Below are 11,284 nucleotides of genomic sequence, written 5' to 3'. Positions count from 1 at the left end.
TAAAAAACAGGAGAGGCCTTAACTTGCTGTTGGCATTTCCAGTTGTTTTCTGAGGCTGTTATCATCTCCAATGTGCTATATTGGAAGCCGAACATGTTTTTTTTAAAGTCAAAGTGCAGTTCACCATCACAGACTGGTGGCTGAGGCAACAGCGCATTTCATCAGCACATAAACAACATTTTCAAAGTAGTAAGGAGTATCAGGAAGTGTTCAGGGATAGGAAATATCACCAGCCTGACAGCATGCCACTTTCAAGGACAGACCGCCAACCTAATCCTCATCGAGGAAATCGCCTTGACAGTCCTCCGACTTCGAATTTATAATTTTCGCATCGAAGTGAAGGCGACACTGCGCTCACCCTATGACATCAGAATCGACACACGTGACCTACCACTGCTGCTTCAGCTCGGGGGGAGCGGGCGCGTGTGACCTAACACTTGCTGCTTCAGCCTCAGGGGGACGCACGTGACCTACCACTGCTGCCTTCAGCTCGGGGGAGCCAGCGCGGTGACCTACCACTGCTGCTTCAGCTCGCGGGGAGCCGCGCGCGTGACCTACCACTGCTGCTTCAGCTCAGGGGAGCGGCGTGACCTACCACTGCTGCTTCAGCTCAGGGGAGCCGCGCGTGACCTACCACTGCTGCTTCAGCTCAGGGGAGCCATGCGCGTGACCTACCACTGCTGCTTCAGCTCGAGGGAGCGCGCGATGACCTACCACGTCTGTTTCAGCTCGGGGGAGCCGCGCGCGTGGACCTACCACTGCTGCTTCAGCTCGGGGGGCAGCGCGCGCCGTGACCTACCACTGCTGCTTCAGCTCGGCGGAGCCCGTGCGCCTGACCTACACTGCGTGCTTCAGCTCAGGGGAGCCGCGCATGACCTACCACTGCTGCTTCAGCTCAGGGGAGCCGCGCGTGACCTACCACTGCTGCTTCAGCTCGGAGGAGCCGAGCGTGTGACCTACCACTGCTGTTTCAGCTTGGGGGAACCGAGCGCGTGACGCTACCACTGCTGCTTCACTCGGGGGAGCCGCGCGTGACCTACCACTGCTGCTTCAGCTCGGGGGAGTCGTGCGTGTGACCTACCACTGCTGCTTCAGCTCGGGGGAGCCGTGCTGGTGTGACCTACACTGCTGCTTCAGCTCGGGGAGCCAAGCGAGTGACCTCCACTGCTGCTTCAGCTCGGAGAGCCCGCAGCGTGACCTACCACTGCTGCTTCAGCTCGGAGAGCGCGAGCGTGACCTACACTGCTGCTTCAGCTCGGGGAGGCCGAACGTGACCTACCACTGCCTGTTCAGACTTGGGGAGCGAGCGCATGACCTACCACTGCTGCTTCAGCTCGGGGGAGCCAAGCGAGTGACCTACCACTGCTGCTTCAGCTCGCGCGTGACCTACCACTGCTGCTTCAGCTTGGGGGAGCCGTGCGTGTGACCTACCACTGCTGCCTTCAGCTCGGCGGGAGCGCACGCGTGACTACCACTGCTGCTTCAGCTCGGGGGAGCCGAGCGTGACCTACCACTGCTGCTTCAGCTCAGGGGAGCTGAGCGCGTGACCTACCACTGCTGCTTCAGCTCGGGGGAGCCGCGAGCGTGACCTACCACTGCTGCTTCAGCTCGGGGGAGCCGGCGCGCTGACCTATCCACTGCTGCTTTCAGCTCGGGGGAGCCGCGCTGCGTGACCTACCACTGCTGCCTTCAGCACGTGGGAGCGCGCGTGACCTACCCTTGCTGCTTCAGCTCGGGGAGCCAGCGAGGTGACCTACCATGCGCTTCAGCTCGCGCGTGACCTACCACTGCTGCTTCAGCTCCCGCAGTGACCTACACTGCTGCGTTCAGCTCGGCGCGTGACCTACCAATTCTGCTTCAGCTCGGAGAGCCGGCGCGCGTGACCTACCATGCTGCTTCAGCTCAGGGGAGCGCGCCGTGACCTACCACTGCTTGCTCAGCTCGGGCAGCCGCGCGTGACGCTACCACTGCTGCTTCAGCTCGGGGGAGCCGCGCGCGGGACCTACCACTGCCTGCTTCAGCTCGGGAGCCACGCGTGCACCTACACTTGCTGCTTCAGCTCGCGCTGTGACCTACCACTGCTGTTCAGCTCGCGCGTGACCTACCACTGCGCTTCAGCTCGCGTGACCTCCACTGCTGCTTCAGCTCAGGGGAGCCGCGTGACCTACCACTGCTGCTTCAGCTCAGGGGAGCCGCGCGTGACCTACCACTGCTGCTCAGCTCAGCGGAGCGCGAGTGACCTGACCACTGCTGCTTCAGCTCAGGGGAGCCATGCGCGTGACCTACCACTGCTGCTTCAGCTCAGGGGAGCCGCGCATGACCTACCACTGCTGCTTCAGCTCGGGGGAAGCCGCGCGCATGACCTACCACTTGCTGCTTCAGCTCGGGGGAGCCGCGCGCGTGAGCCTAACCACTGCTGCTTCAGCTCGGGGGAGCGCGCGCGTGACCTACCACTGCTGCTTCAGCTCGGGGGAGCCTGCGGTGACTACTACTGTGCTTCAGCTCAGGGGAGCGCGCATTGACCTACCATGCTGCTTTCAGCTGCAGGGGAAGCGCGCGTGACCTACCACTGCTGTTTCAGCTTGGGGGAACCGAGCGCGTGACCTACCACTGCCTGTTCAGCTCGGGGAGCGCGAGCGTGACCTACCACTGCTGCTTCAGCTCGGGGAGTCGTGCGTGTGACCTACCAGTGCTGCTTCAGCGTCGGCGGGAGCCGGGGCGTGTGCACCTACCACTGCTGCTTCAGCTCGGGAGCAACGCGAGTACCTACCACTGCTGCTTCAGCTCGGAGAGCCGCGAGCGTGACCTACCACTGCTGCTTCAGCTCGGGAGCCGCGAAGCGTGACCTACCACTGCTGCTTCAGCTCGGGGGAGCCGAGCGAGTGACCTACCACTGCTGCTTCAGCTCGGGGAGCCAAGCGATGACCTTACCACGCTGTTCAGCTCGCGCGTGACCTACCACTGCTGCTTCAGCTTGGCGGGAGCCGTGCGTGTGACTACCACTGCTGCTTCAGCTCGGGGGAGCGCGCGCGTGACTACCACTGCTGGCTTCGACTCGGGCGGAGCGAGCGTGACCTACCATGCTGCTTCAGCTCAGGCGAGGCGTGAGAGCTCGACGCGCGTGACCTACCACTGCTGCTTCAGCTGGGGAGCCGCGCGGTGCCTACCACTGCTGCTTCAGCTGCGGGGAGCCGGCCGCTGGCGGTGACCTACCACTGCTGCTTCAGCTCGGGGGAGCCGCGCGTGACCTACCACTGCTGCTTCAGCTCGGGGGAGCCGGAGCCGTGACCTACCACTGCTGCTTCAGCTCGCGCGTGACCTACCACTGCTGCTTCAGCTCGCGCGTGACCTACCACTGCTGCTTCAGCTCGGGGAGCCGCGCTGCGTGACCTACACACTGTGCTTCAGCTTGGGGGAGCCGCGCGTGTGACCTACCACTGCTGCTCAGCTCGGGGAGCCGCGCGCGTGACCTACAATGCCTGCTTCAGCTCGGGGGAGCCGCGCGCTTGACCTACCACTGCTGCTTCAGCTCGGGGAGCGAGCGCGTGACCTACCCTGCTGCTTCAGCTCAGGGGAGCCGCGCGTGACTACCACTGCTGCTTCAGCTCGGGCGAGCCGCCCGCATGACCTACCACTGCTGTTTCAGCTCGGGGAGCCGAGCGTGAACCTACCACTGCTGCTTCAGCTCAGGGGAGCGCGCGTAACCTACCACTGCTGCTTCAGCTCGGGCGAGCCGCGCATGACCTACCACTGCTGTTTCAGCTCGGGGGAGCCGAGCGTGACCTACACTGCGGCTTCAGCTCAGGGGAGCCGCGAGTAACCTACCACTGCTGCTTCAGCTCAGGGGAGCGCGCTGACCTACCACTGCTGCTTCAGCTCGGCGGGAGCGCGCGCGTAACTACACTGCTGTTTCAGCTTGGGGGAGCTGAGCGCGTGACCTACCACTGCTGCTTCAGCTCGGGGGAGCCGCGCGTGACCTACCACTGCTGCCAGCTCAGGGGAGCCGCGCGTGACCTACCACTGGCTGCTTCAGCTCAGGCCGGGAGCCGCGGGTAACTACCACTGGCTGCTTCAGCTCAGGGGAGCCGCGCGTAACCTACCACTCTGGTTCAGCTCGGGGGAGCCGCAGCGCGAGACTACCACTGCTGCTTCAGCTCAGGAGCCGCGCGTAACCTACACTGCTGCTTCAGCTCGAGCGAGCCGCGCATGACCTACCACTGCTGTTTCAGCTTGGGGAGCCGTGCGCGTGACCTACCACTGCTGCTTCAGTAGGGGAGCTGAGTGCGTGACCTACCACTGCTGCTTCAGCTCAGGGAGCTGAGCGCGTGGACCTACCACTGCTGCTTCAGTCAGGGAGCTGAGGCGTGACATCCACTGCTGCTTCAGCTCAGGGCGCTGAGGCGCTGACCTACCACGCTGCTTCAGCTCAGGGGAGCTGAGCGTGACCTACCACTGCTGCTTCAGCTCAGGGGAGGCTGAGCGCGTGACACCACTGCTCGCTTCAGCTCAGGGGAGCGCGCGTGACCTACCACTGCTGCTTCAGCTCAGGGACGCTGGCGCGTGACTACCATCTGCTGCTTCAGCTCAGGGGAGCTGAGCGCGTGACCTACCCTGCTGCTTCAGCTCGGGGAGCCGTCCGCCGTGACCACCACTGCTGCTTCAGCTCAGGGGAGCGCCGCGCTGACCTACCACTGCTGCTTCAGCTCAGGGGAGCTGAGCGCGTGACCTACCACTGCTGCTTCAAGCTCGGGGGAGCGTGCGTGTGACCTACCACTGCTGCTTCAGCTCGGAGGAGCCATGCGAGTGAGCTACACTAGCTGCTTCAGCTCGGAGGAGCCACGCGCGTGACTACCATGCTGCTTCAGTCGGGGAGCGACGCGCGTGACTACCACTGCTGCTCAGCTGCGGGAGCCGACGCCGTGACCTACCACTGCTGCTTCAGTCGGGGGGAGCCGACGCGTGAGCCTACCACTGCTGTTCAGCTCGGCATGGAGCCATGCCCGCGTGATCTACCACTGCTGCTTCAGCTCGGGGGAGCCGCGCGCGTGACCTACCACTGCTGCTTCAGCTCGGGGGAGCCGCGCGCGTGACCTACCACTGCTGCTTCAGCTCGGGGGAGCCGCCCGCGTGACCTACCACTGCTGCTTCAGCTCGGGGGAGCCGAGCGCGTGACCTACCACTGCTGCTTCAGCTCGGGGGAGCCGCGCGCGTGACCTACCACTGCTGCTTCAGCTCGGGGGAGCCGCGCGCGTGACCTACCACTGCTGCTTCAGCTCGGGGGAGCCGAGCACGGTCTTGACGATGTGAGCGCCGTGGATCGGAGGACTCGAGTACATCGGCCGGATGATGATCTTGATCTGTGACATCGTGCGGGCGGCCTCCTCCTTAGAGTCGCATACGAGTGTCATCGCTCCCGCACGCTCGCCTGGAAACGGTCATATTTAAAAAAATATTTTAGCATTTATTCGTAATTTACTTTTCATCATTTATTATTATTATTTATTTATTTTTTAATTATTTATTAATCATTTGTTATTTACCATTTATTTATCATTTAGTATTTTATATCAAGCGTAGAGGCGCGTTACCATATAGTCCCATGTTCTTTGCGAAGGATTGCGCCAGCAGCAGCTGGTGTCCGTCTTTTAGGAAATGTCTGACGGCAAACGCATCAGTATTGCAGTCACTGGACGCGAATCCTTGATATGCCATATCGAAGAATGGGAAGATGTTCTTCTCCTGCAGGAACAACCATGTCGGAACATAGGAACAGTCACATGTTCAGTCAGACGGGCACACGTTCAATAGCCTTACTGCCATGTATATAATCTTCGCTCACATTCAATCTAAATGTAGAAGGCAGTATTAGGGTTAGGGCTAGGATTATCATGATCAAGGGCAGGCATGCCAATTACTAGCAATTAGGTCTCTTGCGTAAGAGTTAGATCTAGTTAGTGTTAGGTTATGGTGAGTCATAGCTACCATAAGGAGGAGTTATGAGATAAACACAGTACGATTTAGCCTATGACCTTGGTGACTCCCAAGGTTATAATGTGAGAGGTTTATTACCTTAATGAGCTTGGACATCTCCTTCCACTGCTCGACCTTGGGATCGACCCCTGTCGGGTTGTGAGCACACGCGTGCAGCAGAATGATCGACTTCTCTGGCATTTTCTACAGTAGCAGAGATGACGAGGTCACGATTAGATTACTAATCAATTGATTAGATTGCTACCCGCACGTGTGAGGGTGCCGTGTGACGAACGATTCGATTATCATGACGTTTCCACGCGGCGCTAACCTAAACTTGACAACAATTTTGACTGCCTGCTCAGAGGTCAGTGTTGCACTCACACTCCAAGATACCCTCTGACATCGAAAAAACCTTTCACAACTCTGTGAGGCAGCAGCATTGAGAACAGTATAGAGAAACGTCTAACAAATGCCTCTTCAACTGTGATTTTCTTATACCTGAATGAATGGAACAACTAGCTGCACTCATACCTTGATGTCATCCATTGTGCCTTGGAAATCGAAACCGCAGTTGCTCTTGTCGTAGTATGTGTAGGAACCAACCTCGAGGCCTGCATGTCTACATACCAAAGAACAAGTAGTAATCTTAATACAGGTCACCCATACGCCAAAGCCACTAACTAATACACAGTACTACGAGAGATTTAAAATAATTACAATTACTGCTGAATATTGCTGTCCTGACTATCTAACAAAGCCAATATCACAATTATCGATTAAACTAGGGATTACATATATACGTACTTGAAGATCGGAGTGTGGTTGCCCCAGGATGGCTTCGGCAAATGAATTAGCTTTGTTCCGGGGAAATATTTTGCCTGCAATGAAACTGCTATTTGTACTCTGTATTTTTAACATACGAACATGCACGTCATTATTGCCATAACATGAAAACATAAGTATAGGTATAGGAGCAAATACTGTCACATAAACATTAGCTAGTTTTAAATTCATTTCACATATATTCAAAGAACAACACAGCTATGTTATAAAATAAGCTTAACAAAGTCACATCTTTTTACAAATTAAAAAGTCGTTCCTTGCTCTATCCATTGAGAGCACCATCTATCAGGAATCATATTGCAACATTCTAACAAAGACTAAGGTCAATTTGAGCACCTGTGGCATTTATATGATCACCCCCAGGCCATAGTCCTTGTTTAACTCTTAATATCGCTCTATAATCTTCACATGTATTTTGCTCACCAAGAATGCAGCTCCAATGCGAAGAGATCCAGTACCAGAGATGCATTGCACGGTGGCATTCTAAAAACAAAACATGAGTCATTAGCAACTACATGCCATAGATATAGGTATCATATTGCTTTAATTCAGATCATTTTAAATCTCTATCTCCATATAATTATTTATACGACACACCTTTTTAAAAGATTACTCTTGAAATTCGATTAACATTATTTTTCCGAGAGAAAGCAATATATAAAGGTTGTTATGAAAGCGCGCGCTTATCTGTCCCACGTTCCTCGTGCATATACTCACAAGGCCATTCTTGACATACTCGTTGTCGTCGCCCAACGCCAGGTTTGCTGCCTCCGTGCAGAACTCTGCAAAACCCCCGATGGGAGCGTACTCGTGGTCAGTGTTCTTCTCCATGATGATTTCCTCCGCCTGAAACACATGACAGCAGATTAGTTTAGCACATTTGCAAAAATGACGGCTAGGGTTACAAACTTGGAATGTGCATTAATCAGTAAGGACCACATGTAAAGGAGGTGTGCCTGCTGTCTTCACAAGCTGGTGTGATGCACCACCTGCTGATTAAATATATTCATGGGTACCTTGTTATTTCCACGCAGCGAAAGAAACTAGGAGCACTCTAGCAGCACTGCCCGTTGCAGCAGGGCATGTTCTGATTGGTGGAAACCTAATTTAGGCGATCCAAGGTTAGAGGGACAGCGGTATTTGAGGTAGTGCGATTCAGGGCACACCTACTTTAGCAATATGGTTTGCGCGACTAATCGATTGAACCACCCATGACTGCATGATGAGACACGAGGTCGGATTCCTCCTTACCCTTCTGACGCTGGGCAAGACGTACGGCTTGCCATTGTCGTCTCTGTACGCGCCGACTCCCAAGTTGATCTTGTTGGGGTCTGTGTCTTTCTTGAAGGCCTCAGACACACCCAGGATCACGTCCGGGGGTCCTTGTTCCACATCCGCCCACCACGCTCTAAACACGCAGTAGCCACGACAATAAAAACAACAACGTTCGATTATCGACGCCCAGATTTACCTGCCAAAAATGGGTTCAATGATATTAAGAATAAGAGCTGTCCCCAATTCATTTTCGCAATGTGCGACGTGTGCAAATGAAATGTGGACAGTTTTTATATCCTTGGCCCATCGACTCGGATAGTAGTACGTGCAGTGCAGCAAAGGGCAAAGTGCGAGTCATGACATTGGTTGTACAGTAAAATAATCAATGATTGACTGAATAGGCCCTATAACATTTCATGATCCTACATGTTTATTTAATTAAATCGCAAACGTGGAACTGTGCATTAAATTTGAGACGCAAAATTTCACGAAAGTGGTAGTTATGTAAACATCGTGGAGTGCTATATGGTTATCAGATAAATTTTTGATCTGACGGATAAGGCAAAAAAATTCTCGATCAATGCAGACAGACAGTGCAAATCAAGCAGCGGACACACAAAACGTGTACCTGTCGAAAATAACATGTGAAATACGTACTTGTTTCTACTGTTTGTAAGTGCGGCCGTCGATCGTCCAACCTGCAGTAAATAAGAGGAAGAAACGCGACAGAGCTTCAAGGACAGTGCCATGATGTAGGTCGTCCGTCCTTCGTCAGATAGACGTGGTGATCCTTCGTCAGCTTCGCACACTGTGTGCGGAGAAATAAAACAACGTCACGGATTACACGACACACGACACGACGGGGGTATAACTAAAGCACGAGTCACGGTTCCCACGGCGCGAAATGGCTTCATTTGCATTGGGAAGTTGCGACGGTTTTATGAGGCAGTACAAATGCTCGCGGTGTCGATTTCTGGCGTGAAGGAATATTTTGCAGAGTGGCGCGAGGTATCGGAATGAGGCAAGGGCAATATTGAGGCTCGAGTAACCATGAGTCACCATAGTAACAGCCGGGAGTGCCTCACCTGTTGCTGGTCAAGTCCTGTGAAGCAGAACATGCCGATCTGATCGGTGATGTGCTGCCAGTTGACGCTGGAACCTTCCTTTGCCAGGTTCTCCTGCAGGGCCTTGCGCATGGCAATGATCCTCTCTGCCATGCCCTTCACCTCTCCCAGCCTGCAGAGACGCATGCGATTGCAAGACACGACCGTTAATTACTATCCATTACTGATGCCAACACAGTAAAGTTCGTAAACTAATGTAGTAAGTACTGCCTTCAGAGTATCATAGTCACAAAGTTAATTTTGCACAGACAGAGTTTGGATCTATAAACTAACAATAATCTATCAACTACAATAATAAAAAACGTCATCTCTTTAATCTGATTATCCCTTGATAAAAAAAGGCTCTCTGTCGTTCTTGTACTATTATGTTACCATCGCAACCATCACAACCATCGCGTTTTACCAGCAGGAATTATGCATCTGTTGTACATTGGCTAAAAACAGGAGAGGCCTTAACTTGCTGTTGGCATTTCCCAGTTGTTTTCTTAGGCTGTTTATCATCTCCAATGTGCTATATTTGGGAAGCCGAACATGTTTTTTTTTAAGTCAAAGTGCAGTTCACCATCACAGACTGGTGGCTGAGGCAACAGGGCATTTCATCAGCACCATAAACACATTTTCAAAGTAGTAAGAAGGTATCAGGAAGTGTTCAGGGAGTAGGAAATATCACCAGCCTGACAGCATGCCACCTTCCAAGGCAGACCGCCGGAACCTAATCCTCCATCGAGGAAAATCTTGCCTTGGAGTCCCTCCGACTTCGAATTTATAATTCTCGATCGAAGTGAAGGCGACACTTGCCTCACCCTATGACATCAGAATTCGACCACACGTGACCTACCACTGCTGCTTCAGCTCGGGGGGAGCCGCGCGCGTGTGACCTACCACTGCTGCTTCAGCTCAGGGGAGCCGCGCGTGACCTACCACTGCTGCTTCAGCTCAGGGGAGCCGGCGCGTGACCTAACCACTGCTGCCTCAGGCTGTCAGGGCGAGGCCGCCGCGTGACCTACCACTGTGCTTCAGCTCAGGGAGCCATGCGCTGTGACCTACCACTGCTGCTTGCAGCTAGGGGAGCCGGCGCATGACCTACCACTGCTTGTTTCGCTGCGGGGGAGCCGCGCGCGTGACTAACACTGCCTGCTTTCAGCTCGGGGAGCCGCGCGCGTGACCTACCACTGCTGCTTTCAGCTCGAGGGCGAGCCGTGCGCGTGACCTCACCACTGCTGCTCAGCTCAGGGAGCGCGCATGACCTACCACTGCTGGCTTCAGCTCAGGGGAGCCGGACCCCCCCCCCCGTTGACCTAACCACTGCCTGCTTCAGCTCGGAGGCGCCGAGCGTGTGCCTACACTGCTGTTTGCAGCTTGTTTTGGAACCGGAGGCGCGTGACCTAATCCACTGCTGCTCAGCCGGGGGAAGCCGCGCGTCGACCTACCATGCTTGCTTCAGCTCGGGGGAGTCGTGCGTGACGCTACCACTGCTGCTTAGCTCGCGGGGAGCCGTTGCGTGTGACCTAACCACTGCTGCTTCAGCTCGGGAGAGCCGCGAGCGTGACCTACCACTGCTGCTTCAGCTCGGGAGAGCCGCGAGCGTGACCTACCACTGCTGCTTCAGCTTGGGGGAGCTGCGCGTGACCTACCACTGCTGCTTCAGCTCGGGGAGCCGAACGTGACCTACCACTGCTGCTTCAGCTTGGGGGAGCCGAGCGCGTGACCTACCACTGCTGCTTCAGCTCNCTTCATCATTTCATCACTTCATCATTCGAGCATTTTATCACGTGATCACACAAATATAGTCTGGATCTCACCGATTCTTCTCTCACGATTGCGTATAAAGACGTGTAAAAATATTAAGACGGCGCCAGACTACGCTCGCGCACGGCCTGTGTTTTGGCTGCCATTACAGTTATCGTCAGTCCAAACAGTAGCTGTCTGCTAATAACCAAGGAGCTACATATAACATGTTATATGTATATGTTATTATGTATGTTATGTTATTTATTATGTTATTATTATGTTATTATGTTATGTTATTATGTATGTTATGTTATTATGTATGTTATGTTATTATGTAT

At 54.5% G+C, this 11,284-nt stretch overlaps 2 protein-coding genes across 2 annotated transcripts in view; both read right to left on the bottom strand.

Annotated features, from left to right (window-relative positions):
• Positions 1-10,955, bottom strand: part of LOC106816353 (aspartate aminotransferase, mitochondrial-like) — a 12,124-nt gene extending 1,169 nt beyond the window's left edge. Inside the window, exons 1-2 of the mRNA XM_014820931.1 lie at positions 10,888-10,955; positions 9,177-9,327 (exon numbers count right to left, since the gene is read on the bottom strand). Coding sequence (XP_014676417.1) covers positions 9,177-9,327; positions 10,888-10,955 — 219 coding nt within the window. The remainder of the gene's footprint in view (positions 1-9,176; positions 9,328-10,887) is intronic.
• LOC106816357 (aspartate aminotransferase, mitochondrial-like) lies at positions 5,256-8,848 on the bottom strand. The gene is made up of 9 exons (XM_014820940.1): positions 8,749-8,848; positions 8,068-8,224; positions 7,534-7,662; positions 7,240-7,299; positions 6,778-6,851; positions 6,505-6,592; positions 6,070-6,174; positions 5,589-5,739; positions 5,256-5,425 (listed from the first exon to the last, which is right to left on the bottom strand). The coding sequence occupies exons 1-9, from the start codon at positions 8,838-8,840 to the stop codon at positions 5,256-5,258; spliced, it is 1,026 nt and encodes a 341-aa protein (XP_014676426.1). The 5' UTR covers positions 8,841-8,848.
• Positions 10,956-11,284: the final 329 nt, after the last annotated feature.

Source organism: Priapulus caudatus, unplaced genomic scaffold (assembly GCF_000485595.1).
Source record: "Priapulus caudatus unplaced genomic scaffold, Priapulus_caudatus-5.0.1 Scaffold1358, whole genome shotgun sequence".
Classification (NCBI taxonomy): Eukaryota; Metazoa; Priapulida; class Priapulimorpha; order Priapulimorphida; family Priapulidae; genus Priapulus; species Priapulus caudatus.
The sequence above is the reverse complement of the archived record's forward strand: the minus strand, read 5'-3'. Positions and strand labels throughout refer to the sequence as shown.

Excerpts from the sequence above, each read along its gene's own strand:
- LOC106816357 (XM_014820940.1), bottom strand. The coding sequence starts at position 8,840 with ATGGCACTGTCCTTGAAGCTCTGTCGCGTTTCTTCCTCTTATTTACTG. Across the intron at positions 7,300-7,533 it reads AGTATGTCAAGAATGGCCTT|AATGCCACCGTGCAATGCAT; the intron begins GTGAGTATATGC and ends TTTTGTTTTTAG. Across the intron at positions 6,593-6,777 it reads AACCACACTCCGATCTTCAA|ACATGCAGGCCTCGAGGTTG; the intron begins GTACGTATATAT and ends TTTGGTATGTAG.